Source organism: Mytilus californianus, unplaced genomic scaffold, assembly GCF_021869535.1.
Source record: "Mytilus californianus isolate M0D057914Y unplaced genomic scaffold, xbMytCali1.0.p SCAF_6, whole genome shotgun sequence".
Classification (NCBI taxonomy): domain Eukaryota; kingdom Metazoa; phylum Mollusca; class Bivalvia; order Mytilida; family Mytilidae; genus Mytilus; species Mytilus californianus.
The window spans coordinates 42243321-42266500 of NW_026262712.1; the positions used below are offsets into that span (position 1 = coordinate 42243321).

Below are 23180 nucleotides of genomic sequence, written 5' to 3' on the forward strand. Positions count from 1 at the left end.
GCCAATGCTAACACAACTGCATACCAAATATCATTGGTACCCTTGACTTATCATAAGTCGTTCCCTTTAAACAAACCTAAACACAGACATTAACTTGTAAACTATGTAAAAGTTTCAAAGTCAATGAACCATGATGAGGGGGTGCGGCTATATAATCTCCATGGAAACGAGACTTACAAATGCCAATAAATTTGCATACCAAATATCATTGACTTAACATTAGCGGTTCATCTTAAACTGATCTAATTACAAACTAATACATGTAAACGAAGCAAAATTTTCAGTCAATAGACCATGACTGAGGGGTAAGGACCAAATATTCTCCATGGAAATGAGATGTGCTAATGCTTATACAACTGCATACCAATTAACATTGGCCTTCCACTAATGGTTCCCCTTTAACTGACCTAATCACAAACTAATACATGTAAACTAAGCAAAAGTTTCAAAGTCAATAGACCATGACTGAGAGGGCAAAGCCAAATAATTTCCATGGAAATGAGATATGCCAGTGCTTATACAACTGCATACCAACTAACATTGGCCTACCACTAGTGGTTCCCCATGAACTGACCTAATCACAAACTAATACATGTAAACCAAGCAAAAGTTTCAAAGTCAATAGACCATGACTGAGGGGGCAGGGCCAAATAATCTCCATGGAAATGAGATGTGCCAATGCTAATACAACTGCATACCAAATATCATTGACTAGTGGTTCACGATCAACTAGACCTAATCACAAACTAATACATTGTTGACGCCGCCTCCACGTCAAGGCGAGACAAAAATAACTGATTTTAGAAAAAAAGGGGGAGAGCTAAAAAAATTGCCCTGTCCCTAAATACCTATGGAGCATAGGAATTATTGACATTATCATTAAATGTCAAATGCCCCCTTTTTAGCTACAATTAGCGTCAACTTTATGAGTTTTAACAAAAAACGAAAATGACCAAAAGACAAACAACTGTCTACAAAACAAAACAAAACATGGAAAACTAAAGACATGAAAACGGCTATTAAATTTATTAAAAACATGTAAGATAAGTATGTCCAACAAATCAAAAGCATTTTTTCTAGAATATCAAAGGGTTCTAGGGGAATTAAGGGAGTTAATGTGGGATTGTGCGTCTTTATTTTCACAGGGTTCTATCCTTAGTTAGCTCCACATCCAGTGGCAAATATTACATTCATATTCAGGGTGATTAAACCAAATCACTGATTTTGATTTTCAATGCACTAACACACATTCAGTGTAACAATGAAGGAAGACATTTCACATACCCGCACACATAATTAAAACTGCCAGTCAATTAAGGTTTGCTCTTATTTCTAACATACCTAAATACAGTGTTCTTGGTAGTGATGCAGCAAATGCCAATCTATTTTAAAGTCTCCCTTGACCTCCTGCACCTAGAGCAAATAAGCTACCAGTACATCTATAGTCACAGATATTTTTACCATAAAAGTTATGCAATCATAACTCATGAACACCTGTCAATAATCAATGAAAAAATATCTGGTCTCGTTTACCACACGGACAAATTCACTTATTTCTAACAGTCTGTGCAATTCCCCTTGAAAATCTGAATATGATTTGTTTGCTTAGGTACATTTCAGTTCATTTATATAAGTCCATCATTCTGATGACCAAAAGAATCATGAATGGAAAGTTTATTGATGGCAACCAGTTTTCATTTCAGTTTAAATTGAGGTCTAAATAGAAGAAAATTGAAAATATACAATTTTTCTTGAAAGCAAACTCTCTTTAAAAAAATAATTGAAAATACATGTCCCAGGTTAGGAGATGGTTGGGCGCCCTCAAATATGTTTAACCCCACCAAATCTGTATGTGCCTGTCCAAGGTATGGAACCTGTAATTCAGTAGTTGTGGTTTGTTATTGTATGTCATATTATCGTTTATCATATTGTACATAAATCAGGCCGTTCATTTTTTTTGTTGAATTGTTTTACATAAAATTTTGCCATGTCTGGGCCTTTCACAGCAGTATGTGTATTGCTCATTGTTGAAGGCTGTACAGTGACCTATAATTGCTAACTTCTAAAGGTCCTTTGGTCTCTGGTGGAAAATTGTCTCATTGGCAATCATACCACATCTTATTTTTTGTATATGCATTGATATGTACCGTTGGTTTTCCCGTTTGAATGGTTTTACACTAGTAATTTTTGGAGCCCTTTATAGCTTGCTGTTCGGTGTGAGCCAAGGCTCCATGTTGAAGGCCATACTTTGACCTATAATGGTTTACTTTTATAAATTTTGACTTGGATGGAGAGTAGTCTCATTGGCACCCATACCACATCTCCTTATATCTATGTCTGTATTTAGGTACAGTGCACAAGATGATGGCATCCGTAGACACTACATGTAATGGCTCATGGGTGTAATCTTTGTTTTGTAATACATGAGAAGGTAAAGCTTTTTTTTCATTGAATAGTTGTCTAATGCTCAAGATTAGCAGTTTCTGATTTAATAAAAATTTGGAAAAGTGATTTAACCTTTCAGACAATTGAAATTTCATTGACAATAATTAAAAGGGACAATATAAAAATACGGAGATGTTGGGTTAAAAAATCAATGTTGAACCCTGCCTTGGGAATTATCATTGCACAAATTAAGTACATTAAGGTCAAATACAGAACATAACCAAAGAATAGAATAGAACAGGACAAAACTCCTAAAACATGTTTTTCAATAGGATTGTAGATTACATCACGAGAGGCAGTGGACGTACATTTTACCACAGACTGCACAATATACCTTCAAGTAGCTAGATGATGCAATTTGTTTGTAAAAAGTTGGAGTCAAAGCTCTAAGAGGCAACCCCCCAAAAATCTGAAGCTTATAAAAAGGAAGTCATCACACTTAGATTAGGGTCGCAACTCCCACAAACAAAGTTTTGGGCTATTCTATTAAGGATTGATTGAATGATTATTGGTGTTTACCACCACTTTAAGCACCAGTAGCATGTAACTAATAGCTGTAACATGGTAGCCAATATTTATTGGTGGAGGAAGCCAGAGATCCAAAGAGAATCACCATCATCACAATCATTTAGCCAAGTAACATTTGAGTTGAATGCACCTGCAGCATGCAAGGTTTAATCTTACAACCTCAAGTGTTGAAAAGCTTGTGATACAGTAGATAGACTACTTAGACCACTAGGCATACAAGGCCCCTATTCTATTTAGGCCTTTTTGGTTTATATTCTCTCTCAAATATTTTATATTGTTGTTCTTCCAAGCTTTTGATCACAAGTGTACCTGTTGAAGGTTATTCAAGATGCATGTGACATGTGCAGGGAAATAATATCATTGTTTTTACTACCACTAGTGAGGGAGTGTTTAGGTAGAGGGGGAGGGAGAGAATCAGCAAATAACAGACAACATGGTGGTGATTTGGGGAATGACTGGTAAACATTGGCAAGAAGATACTGACATGGTTTTAAAAAAACTAACATCATAATTCTTTTACTTCAGGGTCAAACAAGAGCTGTTATAAACTAGCTATAACTCTAATCTTACCATAAACCATACTAGCCCTAACTCTAAAGCTTAATTGTAACATTTTAGTACAAAGAAGACCCTTAGGAAATAGAAGTACCAGTAAACTAAAATGAACAAGCATTCTGTGAGTATTGCATGGCAATACATAGTCCCCTACCGGTTACAAATTCATTGTAATGGAACGAAATTCTAACTTGATCTACAACTTGTCATGGTGTAAACTACATAAAAATATCAAGTCAAAATCTTCAAGCATGACGAAAAAAACTGTTGAAAACTGATTATTTAAGTGAATTTTCTATGTCCAAAGACCATAACTCTGCACAAAATTATCAGACTGGAACAAAATTCCAACTTGATCTGTAACTTGTCATGATAAAACTATATACTAATTATCAAATCAATATAGTCAAGAATGACAAACAAACCTACCACTAAATTCTTCAAACAATTTACCAAAGAAAAGGAAAAAATTCCAAAATGTCATTTTGTCTTTTAAAAGTCTTTTAAAAAAAGAGTTATTTCCCTTTGAACAGAAATCTACTAATTAATAAGTATTTCATCAAAAATTTAATTCTAGGGAAAGGGCTTTAATTGAACAAAGAGAAAAGCTAAAATCGTGAAAATTAAACTTGACCTGTAACTTGTCATGATAAATCAATAAACCAAATATGAAATCAATATCTTCAAGCACAGAGAAAAAAAGTCTGGAAAACTGATTTGCCGGACTGACAGATGGACAGACAGACAGATGGACAGACAGACAGACGGACGGACGGAGTGCAAACCTAAAGTCCCCTTCGACTTCATCGGTAGGGGACTAAAAATAGCTGACCCAGTTGATGTCAAAAGTTCAAATTACATATGATCTCTCATACATAGTGGGATAGCTGCTCATGTCATCCTATCCAGCTCTGCATAGAACACTTGCTGTACATACTGTGCAGTAGGTAAAGTCAGTCAACTGTATAAATCTCATGAGTCAAATTATATGTTATAAAGGGACAAAACCACTTTGGCCATAGTAAAATACTGTCGTATATGTAGAACTCTTTCAAGACTATTTTTTTTCTAACTTCTTTTAATTTTTGGAAAATCTGTTTTCTGTTTCACATTATAAAATTTACTTTTAAATTTTTCATAAGCAGTTTTTGAGATCACAACATCTACAATAAGATGATTCTCAGTATCTGTTTGTATATCTTGAACTTTGGACTCTTGATACAGCCAACTGGAATAAAAAATAAAATAAAGGCATTTCAGATGACTTGGTTACAATAAGAATGTTTTCTTTTGGATTATAAAGTTCCCTTTTAACATTTTTTATGGAATCTGAGATTTTAAAATTATAATTTGAATCTATTTCCCTCACTGGTATACATAACACTGGATTGTGGCAATAAAGTGAGAAAAATATATTAGCTGCATTTATTCCATTTATTTGCTTGGGAATGCATGTATTGGTTTATGTAAATTTCAGATATATTTATTCCGAAATACTTGTTATCGATCTCAAATATAAAGCTGGAAAGGTCTGCCAATCAAAGTAACAGATACTCTTCTATATATGTTTTGCAAATGCCCTATATTGCTAAAACCAGAATTCCAGACAGATTCAAATTAGTACTTTAAACTCAGATTCCAGCTCCAGAAAATGTTTCAGAAAAGCGTGACACTATACCCTGAAATAAGGCATATAAGTCGTCTTTCTGATGAAAAATATTTATAATATTGACGGAAAAATGTCTCTGGATTTTTCTATGAATAGTGAATAGAGAATAGAGTGTTAAAGACTATGAAAGTATTGAAGTATAGCAAAATATTATAAGACCTGACCAATTACTGTAAACAAACTTATTTTTGTAGGTACTTTATTTCACGTTTGGACTTTTCTAACTTACCTCGCAGAAATTTATTTTTGTAGTTTTCTAATTTTTTTTGAAGTACTTCTATAAGAAAGATTCAAATTTTTCATATTTATATGATTTGTATTTGCGTTATTTTAATTCTCACGAAAATCATGAAAATTAGTTGATTTACAGTAGTTTGTATTATGTGTAATTTAAAATTGCACCTGAATATCAAATAATGTTAGTCGACAATTGTAGAAAATATAGTATTTCATACTAAGAGTCAGATTGTCTAAAATCATTTTCTTATTAGGTGCAGAGTTTTTAATATAAAATTCTATCCACTGTTGTTGTTTTTTTAATAATTCTAATTTTTTTATCTGATGTTAAGCCATTGAAAATCTATTCATAATCATCTGCTTTTTTGTCTCAATTTTTTAGGTAAGTTACTTATGAGTTTTTCTGTTGTCAAGTTAAAATCAATAAAAGCATTTGAATGAAACTGCTCAATTCAAGGTTAGAAACATTTAGTTTCTGTAACTAGTGGATACTTGTACCTCAGCTGGTCTCCAGAATCAGGAATTTTCAGTCTTTTCTCCAAATATATAGAATTTTCTCCCAATAGTTTGTGCTGTATTTTTCCTACTAAAACATCTAGACCTTGTCCTGTCACAGCAGATATAGGCATTTCATTGCCTTCACAGAAATAATTCCTACAATAGCAACAACAAAAAAACAGATAAAAAATGTTCAATTGTAGAGAACCATTAGTTATTTTTGGAAAGCAAATAATTTCCTGAAAAGTCTCATATATATCAAGGAAATAGGACTTGAGTTCAGGTTTTAACAAGATATTCAGGATGATGATGTAATAAAAGTGTTTTTATAAAAGAATATATATGGGATATGGTTCAAGGAAACAGCAAGCCAACAATATATATATAGAGGTCAACATGGAGACTTTAATAATACAAAACAGACTCACATTGACTACATTGTACATTTCAATCTCTAAATTGTACTCAGTCTATTATGTATGGAAATTTAACTGAGACTGAAAATTATCTGCATTAAATTCTAATCTTCTTTATAAAAACATATAACAAAGGCAGCCATTGTTGATGTTATTGGTACTTTTTTAACTTATTGTAGGTATTTTTGGGGTTTATACATTGAATATTAAAAGCTTCAAACAATGGTCATAAAAAAAAAGTAGGCATTTCATCTGACGTATTATTTTTTTTTCCCTTTCAAAAAGATGTAACTTAAATTGAAAAAAAAAACAACAAACAATAAATATAGATAAATATCCCTGCAGTCCTCTAAAGAAACAGTACTTAATTATTCCTCCTGGCTTTTGATAAAAATAATAGTTGTAAAACTTATTAAGTAATTCTTACTGTGAAAGTTTGTCTACTTTATTACAGACTTCTATAATATTGTCCATTTGATCTTTGGTCAGTTTTTCCGTCAATATCTTCATCACACCAACTTTTTGGTTGACAGCATCTGGATGGCTGACATCTCTAACATGAAGTACTATATCCTGAATTGAAAAATGAATACAGTTGTCTCTAGTTGTCACAAACTCTTATATCTTAGCATTTGATTTATCACCATATAATGTATTTGTCCTTACTAAAAGATTTGCAATAAATTTTACCATTAGTATCTTTGAATTCCAGCTACCTAAAATAATTTGTGTCAGTCAAATCCACATTAAGATAACAGAAGTCAACTGTATCTTTATATAGAATACATATTTTTTAGAAGATAACGTATTGTTGATCAAGGGGAGATAACTGCAAGAAACATCTTTCAGAGTTCACGGATTCATAAAAGTCAGAATCAGTCTCAGAGAAGGGTATTTCTGCAGAAAAAAAATTGGTGTTTTGAAAATTTAAACAATAATAGGCAAACAAAAATAAAGAATAGAGATAAATAGGCAAAAAATTAAGAATAGACAATAATGGAGTGCTAAAATATACTGAATAGAGAAAAAAGGTAAAAAATAAATTAAAAAAATAGAGAAAATGGTCTATCAAAAGAAATAAAATAATAAAAAACTAGAGGCTCTCAAGAGCCTGTGTCGCTCACCTGTATTTACTGATGCTTTGGAAATCATGTAAAATAAGGTTAAAATCATAATTAATAGTATTAGATATTAGATATTATAATGATATCTAAGATAATAACAAAAAACTGCAAAATTTTTGTAAAATTACTAACTCAGGGGCAGCAACCCAACAACGGGTTGTCGTATTCGTCTGAAAATTTCAGGGCAGATAAATCTAAATCTGATGAACATTTTTGCCACCTGTCAGATTTGCTCTAAATGCTTTAGTTTCAGAGATATAAACCAAAAACTGCATTTTACCCCTATGTTCTATTTTTAACCAAGTCGGCCATGATGGTTGGAAGGCGGGGTCATCGGACATATTTTTTAAACTAGATACACTAATAATGATTATGGCCAAGTATGGTTAAATTTGATTAAAAGATTACAAAAATTTACAAAAAAATTGTTAAAAATTGACTATTAAGGGCAATAACTCCTAAAGGGGTCGACTGACAATTTTGGTCATGGCAACTTATTTGTAGATCTTACTTTGCTGAACATTATTGCTGTTTAGAGTTTATCTCTATCTATAATAATATTCAAGATAATAACCAAAAACTGCAAAATTTCCTTAAAATTACCAATTCAGGGGCAGCAACCCAACAACAGGTTGTCAGATTTGTCTGACAATTTCAGGGCAGATAGATCTTGACCTGATAATCAGTTTTACCCTATGTCAGATTTACTCTAAATGCTTTGGTTTCAGAGATATAAGCCAAAATCTACATTTTACCCCTTTGTTCTATTTTTAGCCATGGCGGCCATCTTGGTTGGTTGGTGGGGTCATCGGACACATTTTTTAAACTATATACCCTAATGATGATTGTGGCCAAGTTTGGTTAAATTTGGCCCAGAGGTTTCAGAGGAGAAGATTTTTGTAAAAAGCTAACGACGACGGACGACGACGACGACGACGGACGACGGACGCCAAGTGATGAGAAAAGCTCACTTGGCCCTTCGGGCCAGGTGAGCTAAAAAGGAAGTTAAAACCTAACTATTTACTTACAGCAGCCAAAGCATCCTCTAATGTGGCAGAAAATGCATCTATCAAATTATGATGAAGATTAGATATAAATCCCACAGTATCCATATATAACACTGTCATTTTATTGGGCAGTAGTCCACCATGTGCAGTGACATCTAGTGTGGCAAACAGCTGATTTTCTGGTAGCATTCTCTCATCACCTGTTAGAGCTTTTATCAGTGTTGTTTTACCTGCAAGTGAGATGAATTACCATTTATTGTACAGCATATTTAAGGAGAAAGGAGAATGTAGTTTCTTCCTTGGTGGAGGTATGGTGACAACAGTGATTTAGATAAAATTCACTCTAGATGGCATGGTATGATTGAAAGTGAAACAAGGTACTGTGGATTCAAAGGTACTGTGGATTCAAAGGAACTGTGGATTCATTATTATTTGTGGAATACCAATTTTTTTATGGATTTCGTGGGTAAACTTGAACTACAAATTTTAATGTTCAACAAAGTATAAATTTTTCAGAGGCTTGTATGCAGACTTTGGCAAAACCATGAAATCAAATATCCATGAGAAATACAAATTTCTCTCAAACTTTGAAAATAATTAACCATGAAAATGATTGAATCCACAGTGATTGGGATGTCAGCTCCAAAATGAAATAAACACTTCATAAGTTTTGTCTATGCAAAAGGGCTTTTCTGCATCTACCTTCATCAGGATTACTTAAACCTATACATTTGAAGACCAGGGATTCATAAATATTCTGCAATGCTAGGAGCTCTAAGATGCTTCTTTAACTGAGGGTAGGAATGCCCTTTACCGTCAAGTGCATTTTCGGCTACAGTTAGCGTCAAATTGGTTAAAAAATTTTATCGTGATTCCTCAAAATATCCTTATCGTCATTCGTTAGAGGTCTCAAATAATTAACCGTTACCATTATTTTTGGAAAGAATTTAACGTGATTCGTCAAACTCAATCGATAATTTTTTCGTCATAAAGAAAGTGTACATTTTATCATCATGCACCAAAAATTACCGTTAACGTCATTTGGCAAAATTTGTTACCGTTATTCGTCATGAAGGTACCCCCATTACGACCAACTTCACTGGAACTAAAATGACTGTCATATTTTTTTCATTCTCTTTATTCTTAGTGTGTATCAAGGCTACAACATATGTATCAGTAATACTGAGAAAAATATAAAATAAAGTGTCCTGATAAATGTACGATATTTCAGGTGTGTTGTACTGAGTGTTTATACATCATTGACTTTAATTGTTTGGTTTTGAGTGGGCCTGATGAAGGTAAATTCCTAAAAAGCACTTTGGATGAACCAAACTTTATAAAATGATATTTTAATCATGTTAATTATTTGCAAATCTGTAACATAAAATCTCTTTCAATACTCCTGGCCAGGATATAGAAGTAAAAAAATTCTACTATTTACCGCTATTTGTATAGCCAACAACTGCGACAGTTGGGAGTTCTTTCCTTTTTCGACTTGTTCGCAAAAGTTCTCTTTGGTGTTTAACTTTAGTAAGGGCTTTCTTGAGCTTTCTTTCTGTGTCCTGAAACATATTAAATATTTTCACCTAATTGTACTGGTTGCATAAACAGATTCAGATAAAATTTTATTTCTTAAACAGGAGGGGGAAGATTTCTTCATCAATCATACAAACACATGTATTTGCTCTACATTCTGTGGATTCATAGTTGTTCATAATTTCGGAGGATTGTGTGGATTTATTTTCTTATTTTCACTATTTTCATGATTAAGATAAAATAAGTAAAAATATACCCACGCATGAATTTGATATTTATATACAATTATGCAGGATAAAGACCGGTGTAGGTTCAGACATTTTTCTGTTCATTTACTTTATTGCCATTTTTGAATATTGGACAAAAATACAAGACAAACAAGCATTCTGTGAGTATTGCATGGCAATACATAGTCCCCTACCGGTTACAAATTCATTGTAATGGAACTAAATTCTAACTTGATCTATAACTTGTCATGGTGTAAACTACATAAAAATATCAAGTAAAAATCTTCAAGCATGATGAAAAAAACTGTTGAAAACTGATTATTTAAGTGAATTTTCTATGTCCAAAGACCATAACTCTGCACAAAATTATCAGACTGGAACAAAATTCCAACTTGATCTGTAACTTGTCATGATAAAACTATATACTAATTATCAAATCAATATCTTCAAGAATGACAAACAAACCTACCACTAAATTCTTCAAGTAATTTACCAAAGAAAAGGAACAAAAATCCAAAATGTCATTTTGTCTTTTAAAAATCTTTTAAAAAATGAGTTATTTCCCTTTGAACAGAAATCTACTAATTTATAAGTATTTCATCAAAAAATTAATTCTAGGGAAAGGGCTTTAACTGAACAAAGAGAAAAGCTAAAATTGTGAAAATTGAACTTGACCTGTAACTTGTCATGATATATCAATAAACCAAATATCAAATCAATATCTTCAAGCACGAAGAAAAGAAGTCTGGAAAACAGATTTGCCGGACTGACATATGGACAGACATATGGACAGACAGACAGACAGACAGACAGACGGACAGAGTGCAAACCTTAAGTCCCCTTCTTCGTCGGTAGGGGACTAATAACATGTGTATAACGATTTCAGGAAATGATGCAAACAAATAATAGTATCAAACAAGAATGTGTCCATAGTACACGGATGCCTCACTCTCACTTTCATTTTCTATGTTCAATGGACTGTGAAATTGGGGTCAAAACTCTAATTTGGCATCAAAATTAGAAAGATCATATCATAGGGAACATGGGTACTAAGTTTCAAGTTGATTGGACTTCAACTTCATCAAAAACTACCATGACCAAAAACTTTAACCTAAAGCGGGACAGACGAAAGAATGGATGCACAGACCGAAAAACATAATGCCCCTAGGTGCAAATTTTTATTTTTGTGAAACCTATCCAATTGCAATTTTCGCAACAATAAAAATATATCAAAAATTTCTGAATTTACAGAATAAAATTTTGCTACAATGCTTCAGGAGAACAATGTTTCCACTGTAACTTACCTGTAGTAAAGCCTTTCTGATTTGTAAGGGAGTTTTAGCACCACGACCATGAGCTGACTTGGCAAGACCACTCTGAACTTGATGAGGATTAGCAGCATTAAGTTCTTCTAACCTATCTCTACCATCAAAATACATAATAGTGTTGCAATATTTATAACATATCTAAGGGTTTCATTTAAATTTATCAATAAAAAAAACCTATTTAAATATACAAGCAATAAACCAGCAAGACTATTACAGCTATTAAATGTATATCAAAAAGATTCTTTAACTCTTTCACGAGACTGGGACAAGTTGTATTTGAATTGGCTGATCCATGCACAAGTAACATATCTTGTTACAATTGTCCTTCAAAAGGGACCTTTCTGTCATATTTGACCCTCAATTTTATCACAACAAGCATTGCAAATTAGTGATAACTTTTTATGGAATATCTGTTTCACAGATGATAACAGATATGTTCCTAATGTAGTTACTACAATCCCGTCCCCTTTTCCCGAATGTGACCTACCGAATTAGATTTGTTACTGGGTTTGTACTAACATGAGCAACACGACGGGTGCAACATGTGGAGCAGATTCTACTTTCCCTTCTGAAGCACCTAAGATCACACCCAGTTTTTGGTGGGGTTCGTGTTGCTCAGTTTTTAGTTTTCTATGTTGTGTTTTGTGTACTATTGTTTGTCTGTTGGTCTTTTTCTTTTTTGCCATGGCGTTGTCAGTTTATTTTTCGACTTATGAGTTTGAATGTCCTCTGGAATCTTTCGCCTCTCTCTTATTGTCAAGGCCTATGAATTTCCAACTAAGCAATCAAAATAAGCAAAACCAGACACCATCGAGATGGGAGCAATCTCTGTGGGCCCCGCTGACCTTGAACTTTGACCTAGGAAGTTGTACAAACATTATGACACACCCTCTGGTGTTGGTTAATATACATGTCAAGTATAAAGTATGAAATTACAACGGTTCTCTAAGATATAGAGCAGACACAATTTGTTACGGATGGACGGATGGACAGACTGATCACTATAGGGTGACCCGCCACTAGGCAGGGCCCTAATAACTTACCAAATTTTATGGATTGATCCAATTCAGTTAGGTATTGTCTTTTTTTTAACTACATGTATATTTTTCAGTCACGATTTTGAAAAATATCAGATGTTTTGGTTTTGTTCACTTTATTTGAAAGTGCAAGCAGGATTGAATAAACAAAGAAGTTAATTTATAAGGAAGCCTTACTAGCCTTGACAAAAATTTGTGTTTAAATGTATCATTTAGTTTTAGTTTGTGTAAATATTAGTGCATATATATTAATCTATATATACAAATTTCTTTTTACCTTATTACTGGAATTTCAGCAAGTGCCACTTGGAGCTTTGCCACATTTGATAAAGCATGTTGTTTAAAAATTTGTATCACTATTGAATATCTGAAACATAACAGGTTGGTTGATTAATTGATTGTTGATATTTAACACCACTTTCACCACACTTGGCTACCATTTTTTTAATCTATTTTGAATACCAGGAGTGAACCATCGACCTTCAGCAGGAAAACTGAAAGTCCAAGTAATTTAAGATCGGAGTTGAATGCAACTGTAAAAGCTTGAATAAAAGATTGCCTCCAGAATAATTTAAATCTTAATTGCAGCTTAAAATAATCTAAATACAATTTTCTGTAAATATTGCACAATTTAAAACTTCTTAATTTCCCTTTGATTTTAAAGTATTATATTGTTTTCTGTAATATTCATATGATATTTAGACAAATTTGATTATGCAAGAACCAGAAAATACAGAAAAGAGCATTTTGTTTTAATTCTTGAAAAATTTTGGAATGCTCATTCTCAGCCTTTGACTTTTAATTAACATAAATGGAACCATTACAATTTTTGAAAATCTGGCAAAATAGAAATTACAGATAATAAGCTTTCCAATGGTATATAGTACAGATGTATGTTGCTTGCATTGGGTGCATTAAAGTCCTTGACTAATAGTCTTTTTGAAAAATGTCACTAGCCTATAAGTTAGACCTGCCATACTGAGTATAAAACTGATGTGAAATTATTCATCAATATATACATGGTTACTTTGATTGGGCTTCAATATGTAACTGGTGATTACAAAATATGTTAAAGGATAAAAATATTGCAAACTATAAAATAAAAAAATATCTAAGGGCTGTTCCAGAATTAAACATATGGTGGCATGGGAGAAAAAATTGAGAATGGAAATGGGGAATGTGTCAAAGAGACAACAACTCGACCGTAGAGCAGACAACAGCCGAAGGCCACCAATGGGACTTCAATGCAGCGAGAAACTCCCGCACCCGGAGGCGTCCTTCAGCTGGCCCCTAAACAAATAAGTACACTAGTTCAGTGATAATGGACGTCATACTAAACTCCAAATTACACACTATTTTTGGACCCTAACTACTTATACATTGTAATAGAAAATGTATCAGGGGGTTGCGTTTGCGCTAATTTGTCCTACCTTTGTGCGAAAAAATCCATGTTTGCGTCACAAAACGCATTACGTTTGCGCGAAATTTACCTTTTAAAAATATAAAAATATAAAAAATAAACCACTGACTTTTTAAAAACAAATTATGATTTCTGAATTTAAACAAATTATGATTTTCGAAATTAAACAATTTACTTATAATTAAAAAAAAAAAAACTGCCATTTATATTTAATGTCTATTGAAGAAACAAAACATACCAACAATGGACCAAGAGTTTTTATACAGCCATTACAATGAACAGCTTTATTCTACTCATCCAGCCATCTACACCTTCATTGAGATTATACTGCGAATTCATGTGAACACTTGCATTCTAATTCTTGGTAGCGATAACCAAGCTATTCTAAAGCGCACAGACATGACAGACAAAGAGAAATTTCAGTTTACCAGTCAAGGATATAACTCTATAGAGTTATTAGAGAAAGATAACATACATTTGTTTTTGTGGACTAAAAAATCAAAAAACTGTGATAACATATGTATGTTATATGTTTCAAAGGGACAATATACATCATTAGTTTTGTTAAAATGTATACAAATTCTATTGATATTACTATTGTCTTTATGTATACTTAACTATAGAAAGATATAACAGTTCATAGTTTGCCAATCATGCATAGTACACCTATGTTATTACAGAAAAAGTATGTCTGTAATAACTAAAGGGTGTTATTACAGTTTCTCTACATCATTCCAAAGCATTTGCTCAAACATACATCATGCTTAATTACAATGTATTTTAATTTATAGTAAGAAATAATGATTAGAGCATGTAATGAGGTTCTGCGCAAGCTTCTCAGTAATTCCGAAGTGTCTCATATAGTAAGTTACATGCCTTTAATAACTAAGCCTTGTTATTACAGCTAAGTTTATCCCTTAAAAGCCTCATCTCATTGATTTACCATGGTTAATGAAAAATGTATTAATTTAATTCAAAAATTAGTTATCATGGCTATGCATTTAGTTTCTGCGCAAAGTTTCAAGAGTTCCCTAGAGTCCACTTAAAATTAAAATACTTATGATTTATTTTACAAATAACAAACATATGTTATTACAGATTTAGAAAATTTAAGGATTAAAGAGTAGACAACTCATGAAAGTATCTGTAATATCACATGCAAGATATTTTCTGTAATAACCCTATAGAGTTATATCCCTGACAGTTTACTGTCCAAAATATTTTGATATTTCAAACTGTGAAAATTTCCAGCCAACGTTATCTGAAATCCCTATCGAACAAAATTAAAGTACCAGACAAGGACTGATTGATAAATGGTTCCTGTAGATATCATACTTGTATATATGAATACTGTGTTTTATTCATGACTGTATACTTTGAATGTTTCTTTCCAGGATATTCACTGTATTTTATTTTAAAAACTTTTCTTGTACATAAATGAAGTGTTTTTAAATGTTTATATAAAGGAATAAAGACTTTTCTGATATATATTTATCAATATAAGAAATAAGAAGATGTGGCATGATTGCCATTTTATGTTTAAAACAATAAACGAAAAACAAACAACCAAAAAGATAACTCATTTTCCTAAAACAAAAACGTACAAATCAGGTTGTTCTCAGGATTAAATCACATGTAAATTTACAGGTAAATTCGTGCAAACGTAATACCATTTCTTTGAACAAACGTAATGCTTGTCATATTCAAATTCGTGCAAATGTAGGTCACCCAAAATTAATGTTTTATTTATAATTCTTACAAAATTCTTAGGAAAATGTAACCACCCACAACTTATTAATTTACTAGCATCTTATTCCCCCCCACCACAAACAACTTTGGAACAGCCCTCAACTTGTCTGCCCTTTACCTATCAAATACAGGTAATTGCCAATGAGCCTGGAAATTCATAATCTGTGCTTTGTTCAAACGACTCACATTAAGAAAGACTGCAGAGATATTTTTCCTGTTTGTAATTCTAGAACCCATTTCTTTAAATACATTTGGACCAAACATGTTTGCAGTTTTTAGGCTGCTGCTGCTGACTTTTACTATTTTCTGAAAAATATATTCATGACAGTGTATTTATTGTGCTAAATCAAAATTAATAAGAAAATATCATGGCATATTTGAAATATCCCTTTCATGTTACCAAGGAAAAGAGCATTACCCGGGACTTTATACTTGTAACATGACCTCACATATAAGAGGGGTGGACAGAAGGGTACCCTTCTCCCACCTCCCGCCCCCCCCCCCCCCCCCCCCCCCCATCTTATCTCCCACCTCCCACTTTTAGAATCTTTTTTTCTCTCCCACCTATTTTTTGTCTACCACCTCCCCCCACCTCCCACCTCCCTCAAAAGATGTACACCTCCTCATATAAGTCAGGAATAAATTTAGATACATTTGGGTTTTTTTTTTTTTTTTTTTTATCTAACTGTTACCTGTTCAGCAACGCTCCATTTATCTAATGTTCTGACTAAGGTACAGGCTTCCTCCATTTCTAACTCAGGTGTTGTAAGCTTGGGGTTACGTGGATCATATCTAACAGCTGAAATAACAAAAAAAATGTACACTACACTCATGTAGATTTTGTCACTTCCCCCTTCTTACCTTTGGCAGCCCACTTTTGCCAATGAAATTTAATTTCAGATTTCTGTAAAAATATTGTGGTCAAGCGCTAAACTGATTAAATCATGATGCAAAATTTTACAGGTACTTATTTGACTTCAAGACAAATTTGCATATAAGCGTAAATAAGTTTATTCAAACCTGGATGAATAACAAAGAGGCTGTGACCATTGTGAGGATGTTTGTGATATTCTTGCACAAATTCTTTATACTCTGGGTCGTCTATAACATTCTCATCTAAAAAAGAAAAACAAAAGTCTCCATTCTCCCAACAAAAACTAATATCTGGAATATGTATAATTTACACTTTAGTATAAAAATGAGGAGATGTGGTATGATTGCCAATGAGATTACTTTCTACCAGAGTTAAAATGAAGTGTTTATAGTAAGCAATTATGGGCCATCTGTTTTTCTTCATTTTCTTTTGATTATTTGTATAAGTATTTGAATATAAATAAAAAAAATATATGTTCTACATGTTTTTATCAATAAAAATAATATTACAGGGTTAACAAAATTTCATTTGATATGTTCTTTTTTTTTTTTTTTTTTACCAATTATAGTTTACTGTAAACCGGGAAATTTTCGCGCCGTCTTTATTTCTCGATTTATTAACACAATCTAAATTCGCGCCGTTTTGAATTCGTGATTTCCCTGTGGCCTATATAAATATTTTTATAAATGATTTAGAAAGTGAACAGCATTACATGTATCGTAAATCAAGTGATAAAATCAATCAGAAATCTTTTGTTTTCGGTTCATTAATGTTAAAGGAGATTAAAAGTTGTGTCATGTTTGCTTGTAAAAACACATACACAATGACAGAAAAGAAGACCTAATTAAGAGTGAATTAAAATAAAATGCTGTCAGGATTAATTCTAATTAATCGATCTTTTGATCTGATTAGCTGTGTATCAGATTCAACGAGGTAATACTTTTAAATCTGATTGATAGGTGTCATTTACATATTTGTAACGAGTGTTGTTTACATAACAATATCCGTAATGTCTGTTTGCTTGAGATATCTTCCATGTTAATAAGATTAACTTCAGTTAAAGTAATATTTTCTTACATAGCTTTTCATTTAGAAATACAGTTATGATTTGAGGTATAGGTCTGTCGTCTGTAAAATCGGTGTAATACAGTGGTCCTCTACATATCCTATTCATATACGTACATGTATGGTCATCATGTTATGAGTAGAGAGTCCTGGAAATTTTCGCAGTCGTTTTATTTTCGCGTTTCAATTCTTACCGCGAAAATAGCGAAAATAAAACTGCCGCGAAAATTTCCCTGTTTACAGTATTTCAAACCAGAAGCAATACAGCTTATAGGTATATCATAAATATATACATGTATATCATAACAGAAAATTTTAAATACAATCGGAGGCAAGACTACATAGTATAAATCATTCAGAGGATTGTCCTGAAGATTTTATATCTGTGGCGTATTTCAAATATTTTCCTAAATTAGACAATTCCGATACATTCTTTGTTGACAATAACTGAACTAACTTAAAAACAGATGCATTTGTATAATAATACCTTTTAATATACAATTTTCTTATATTGTCATATTTTGGACATTTTAAAATAAAATGAAACTCATCCTCGATATCACCATGGTTACATAAAATACATAATCTTTCATTTCTTGTTCTTTTTATGAATCTACCATATTCAATATTTTTAAATTTGTGTGAACACAGTCTATACTTAGTTAAAAATCTAATACATTGTGGACTTCAGTTTTTTGATATGTTCTATTATCATGATTATTATTTGTATGCTGCAAATCCAGGGTTTAAGTTTGTCCTGTTTTTTTTTAATTTATAAATGATAAAAATTAGAGAAAAAAACTTTCAAAATTACACTGGTTTTGTCGTACAAATTTAACATTTACAATCATACTCAGTCATCTCTGGCATTTCTAACTAATCATGACAAGCATTTTAAAAATGTATTAAGCATTTGTTTTTGCAATGAGACTTTACAATAGTCAGGACTTTACATCACCCTTTCAGAACCACCTAACTAAGGTGTTACATAATGTTCAACTAAAGACTATTGTTTTACCATATCATGCATATGAAAAACTAAGATATAAATCATTTGAAATCTCTTTTTGACTCTGATTCTCTCCTTATCTCTCTCTCTCTCTTTTTTTAAAATCTCTTTAGACTTTACACCAAAATATCTATACATAATTCAAAAAGAAAAAGAAAGGTTTACATGTGCTGTGCATATATATTGCATTTTGTTTGTTCTGTTTTCATAAATAAGTCAAATAGATATATATTGATACAAATATGGTTGTTAGACTACCTTTCAGGATAAATAATTAGCATAGGGGCCCAAAGTTTTTCATGTTCAAAAACTTTATATTTTTCTTGCTGTGCAACTGTATATAATTCTAAGCAATGAGACTTAGCTGACCTCAACATGCTCATCAAGTTGTCTTTTGCAATAAATCTAGTGTTTTGATATTTGGATTGGAGACCTGTTTCGATTACAGATCTTTTTTTTTGATAGTCTATGTTAAATTTATTTTTAAACATAAGGTGGTACATAACACTACAGGGAGAAAACTGTAAAAATCAGCTAAATGTTTTAATCACGTTCTATTGTTAAGGAAATATTAAGCTTCTCAATGATCAAAATTAGTGTTTGTCAAACTGCTATATATCCAATGAAATTTTTCCGATAAAGTGTGTGGTTCAAGTTTTATGAAATTTTTATATTTATGTCAAACATTGTCAAAGGGTCAAAGTTAATATTTTGTCAAAATTTTATGAAAATTAAAACGAGCCAAATTAATTTAAGATAAGGTGTTTGGTAACACCTTAATTTAACTTGAGGCAATTTAGACATGTAAGAGCTTGTTATATTGAAATGACGCATGTCTACTGTTGAAAACTGTAAGTTGACATCTAAATGTTTTTTTGGTTGTTTGTCATGTTTGTTTTGTTAGCTTGCCATCTTGTTGATACATAAATGATATTATATAACCAACATATCTTTAAACATTGTTTAATTTGTATCAAATTGATCACCATCTTTGACAACAAAATTTATCACCATCTTTGACATCAAAATTCTCAAACAAAATAACATTACAAAAACACTAACAAATAAATCCTTTAATTTTTATAAATAATTGTTACCTTCATTTGAAGAATCGTCATTCTGACTTAGCAGTGCAGATGTGTGAAAATTTCCTGGTGAACCATATTTTGATCCATCTAAATATAAAAGACGTGTTTTTCTTATCAAAGATTTCTTTGTGACCTCTAATCTTTTATACGTATAGAGCTGGCTTCTGTGGCTTATTTTTCTAATTGTTGACTGTAGATGCACACACTTGGTACACACATGTTTCGTCTTACTAATGGCTGACAGAAACATTCTTCTTACTGAAAAATATAAAATTGTAAGGTACATGGAAGTTGGTTCAGTTACTGGGGATTCATTATTGTTCGTTGGGTACCAATTTTCGTGGATTTCATGGATAAACATGATAAAGGTGAATCAAGAATTCAAATGTTCAACAAATCACAAATTTTTTATAGGAATGTATGCAGACTATAGAAAAACCACGAAATGAAATATCTACGAAAATGCAAGTTTTCTTCAATCCACAAATATTGTTACAGTCCATGAAAATAAATGAATCCACAGTATACAAGTTAAAAATTTTGCATTCAACAAAGGGACACATTTTTGTTTTACAACTGCAATCAAACCAAATTATATTTTTTCTTACAAAGTCTAAACAAAATAATTCTGTTTTCAAGTAGCTGAGAAAGTAAAAGGTGCATGTGTATTCCTATGAAATCACTAGCAGTTCTGTAAATAAAAGTAGGATATATACTATAAAGTTGTTTTCATAAAACATTTTCCTATGCTACACTTTTCCTGTTTTATCATGTTTATATATATCTATTCAAAATGTGCACTTTGTTTTTTATTATAGATTGTAAGTGGAGAAATTAAACTAATCAGAATTTCTAATTGCATAGACTATTATGTGACAAATTTAAACACATTATTCTTAATGGATACATGAATATTATAAGTTGGATATTGATATTTAGACAGCAATCCCTTGTATTTAAATTTATTTTAACAGAAGTGTATCTGGGTTGGAGGAAAAAAAAGGGGGGGGGGGGGGGGGGGGGGGGGGGTGCACTTGAATTGTCAGAAATGGTAAAATCATATTTAAAGAAAAATTTCCTATCAAAGGAGGGTTTACACCCTATGCCCCACTGACTGTATCAGCCACTGCATTAAGCATATCTTTTTGCAGTTGTATATATCTTTGTCAAAGTTGTCAAAAATATCTGCAAAGTCAAGTGTCAGAGTAGACAGACATTGGGTAGAAACTACAGCACATGTACACCAGGATTATGTTTATTCAAAGTATACCAATTAAATTTTTTCTATCTCTATATTGCAGATATTTCCTGATCTTCATCATGTTCATTTGAATTTTTATGATTTTGCAAGGCTGTTTTATTTCTTTTGCTTTGACGACTGATACGACACAGGAAGGCATTAAAGCAATAATAACCTCATATGGTCTGGAACATAAACATGCATGTTTCTGCAAGTATACAGTTTTATGGACTCTTTAGTAATATCATAAGCATCAGGTTAGGGAATGCAGGGAATGATGGTACATGCATGCATGCAATGACTCAGACTAGCTACTATTGTTAGCAGCTTTAAAACAGTTGTAACTATTAGTTGCCAATTAATTTTTGTTGAATGCTTTGACCCTGAAAGTGAAAAAAATAAAAAAGGTTTTTGAGAATCATTATATTTATATATAGGCAGTGTCTGCACGACCCTGCATGTGGGGACAAATAGCCAAATTGGCATTCGTAGGCTATGCGTACCAGCATCCGGTTTTCATAATTAAATGTCATCGGATCAGGAATTATTCTTGAAATATACATGGAAATTATCGGTAATTTGCGGATTTTGTGAGTTCATTGAAGACAACGGTAAATAGACTTTTTAATTTCTATTAATTAGTTAAATATACACAATAAACATTGCAAATTAGATGCACACTAAAGGAATAAAACTATACAGTCCTTGTAAAGAAAACATGATCAAATTAGAATTTAAATGTAAATGCACATTTTAAAAGAATAAAATTTTACTGAAAAAAAATGTAAAAACTTGAGTGTGAAATTTTTTTGATAATAAAATGCTAAACAGAAACTATTACAAATGTATTAAATGCTAAAATTTTAAGAAATCTTAAACAAATTAAAATAAAGGTTAAACCTTGAATGAATAGAAAAATTAAAGAAACAAGTAATACATTTAATAAGATCAATTTCAAATGTATAAAAATAGATGCATTTGATATTCAGAACTCCAGATTCATCCTTTACCATGTTTACTAACATCTACTGTTGCACCTGAAAAATAATAAATATTTCAGGTGTTCATATATCTATAGGATAAAATGAACAGTGTTATTATGATAAATAAATTAATTTGAATTATTTATGTGTAATATATACATGATATATGTATAGCTAATTTATTTTATTTATATATTTATTTTAAGAACTTAAACTGTTTTTATTTTGTTTTGTTTTTCTCACTTGCATGACTTGTTTGTAATGCTTTTTAATTTGATTATCATTTAAATTTTTCTATCATAGATTCCATTAAATATAATTATAATTAATACTTTACAATGCTTTAAGGGAAAATATTTAAAAACTAACCAGGGACGTTTCTCATCTCTGTTTGTAAAAATCAATTTATCCACTAATTGCAATAATTTATGCTTTTATATATAGCGTTTAATTCCTGATCCGATCACAATTAATTATAAAACCAGATGCAGGTATGCGTAGCCTACGATTGCCAATTTGGCTACTCGTCCCGACATGTGGTGTCGCGCACTGACACTGCATGCTTTATATTAGTCCAAATAATTATGACGTCTTGAAAGGCGCTATTATATTTTTTTTTGCTTTGACGCCATACAGCGACAGGCGTCAAAGCAAAAAAATATAATAGCCTTTCAAGACGTCATAATTATTTGGACTAGCCTTATTATATATAAGCTCCATGAACAAGTGGAGTTATAACCTTCATAATTTTCAGATACAGCTATACGACCAAATCATTGACACACAACATGTATCTCTTAATTTTGTTATATCTTATATGATAGGACTAGGTCATAGGTTTCCAAAATTTATGAAAGTAGAGACTAGAGTCTAGAGTCAAGAGGAGGGATACATTTTTCAACGAACAACTTGAACAAGTCATGTTGAGGAAGGTGTGTAAAAATAGTTTCACAAGTCAAATAAATTATTACTACAATATTTTTCTAGCAAAATGATTTCACTTTTCTTGTTCTTTTAACACTTTTGGTAACTTTTGCTTTGGTCCTGTCAAAATCCTTCATTGATGTGGTAAAATCTAGAGAAAACCAAGTGATGCTTTTTTCTAAAATCCAGAACCGAATGCCGGATATGAGCCCGGAATATTT

The 23180-nt window shown here is 31.8% G+C and overlaps 1 protein-coding gene across 2 annotated transcripts; it reads right to left on the minus strand.

The window, feature by feature from the left end:
• Positions 1-4588: 4588 nt before the first annotated feature.
• LOC127704477 (putative GTP-binding protein 6) lies at positions 4589-23108 on the minus strand. Of its 2 annotated transcripts, none has more exons than XM_052208582.1 (12): positions 23037-23108; positions 19822-20070; positions 16797-16892; positions 16469-16575; positions 15895-16082; positions 12885-12974; positions 11547-11664; positions 9921-10041; positions 8501-8709; positions 6776-6921; positions 5933-6088; positions 4589-4756 (listed from the first exon to the last, which is right to left on the minus strand). In XM_052208582.1, the coding sequence occupies exons 2-12, from the start codon at positions 20060-20062 to the stop codon at positions 4597-4599; spliced, it is 1632 nt and encodes a 543-aa protein (XP_052064542.1). In that variant the 5' UTR covers positions 20063-20070; positions 23037-23108; the 3' UTR covers positions 4589-4596. The 2 variants fall into 2 exon arrangements, with proteins under 2 accessions (XP_052064542.1, XP_052064541.1); XM_052208581.1 differs by having other exon boundaries at positions 23007-23108.
• Between the last annotated feature and the right edge of the window lie 72 nt (positions 23109-23180).

Excerpts from the sequence above, each read along its gene's own strand:
- LOC127704477 (XM_052208582.1), bottom strand. The coding sequence starts at position 20,062 with ATGTTTCTGTCAGCCATTAGTAAGACGAAACATGTGTGTACCAAGTGT. Across the intron at positions 16,083-16,468 it reads AATGGAGCGTTGCTGAACAG|AAAATAGTAAAAGTCAGCAG; the intron begins GTAACAGTTAGA and ends TATATTTTTCAG. Across the intron at positions 11,665-12,884 it reads GCTGAAATTCCAGTAATAAG|AGATAGGTTAGAAGAACTTA; the intron begins GTAAAAAGAAAT and ends TTTTGATGGTAG.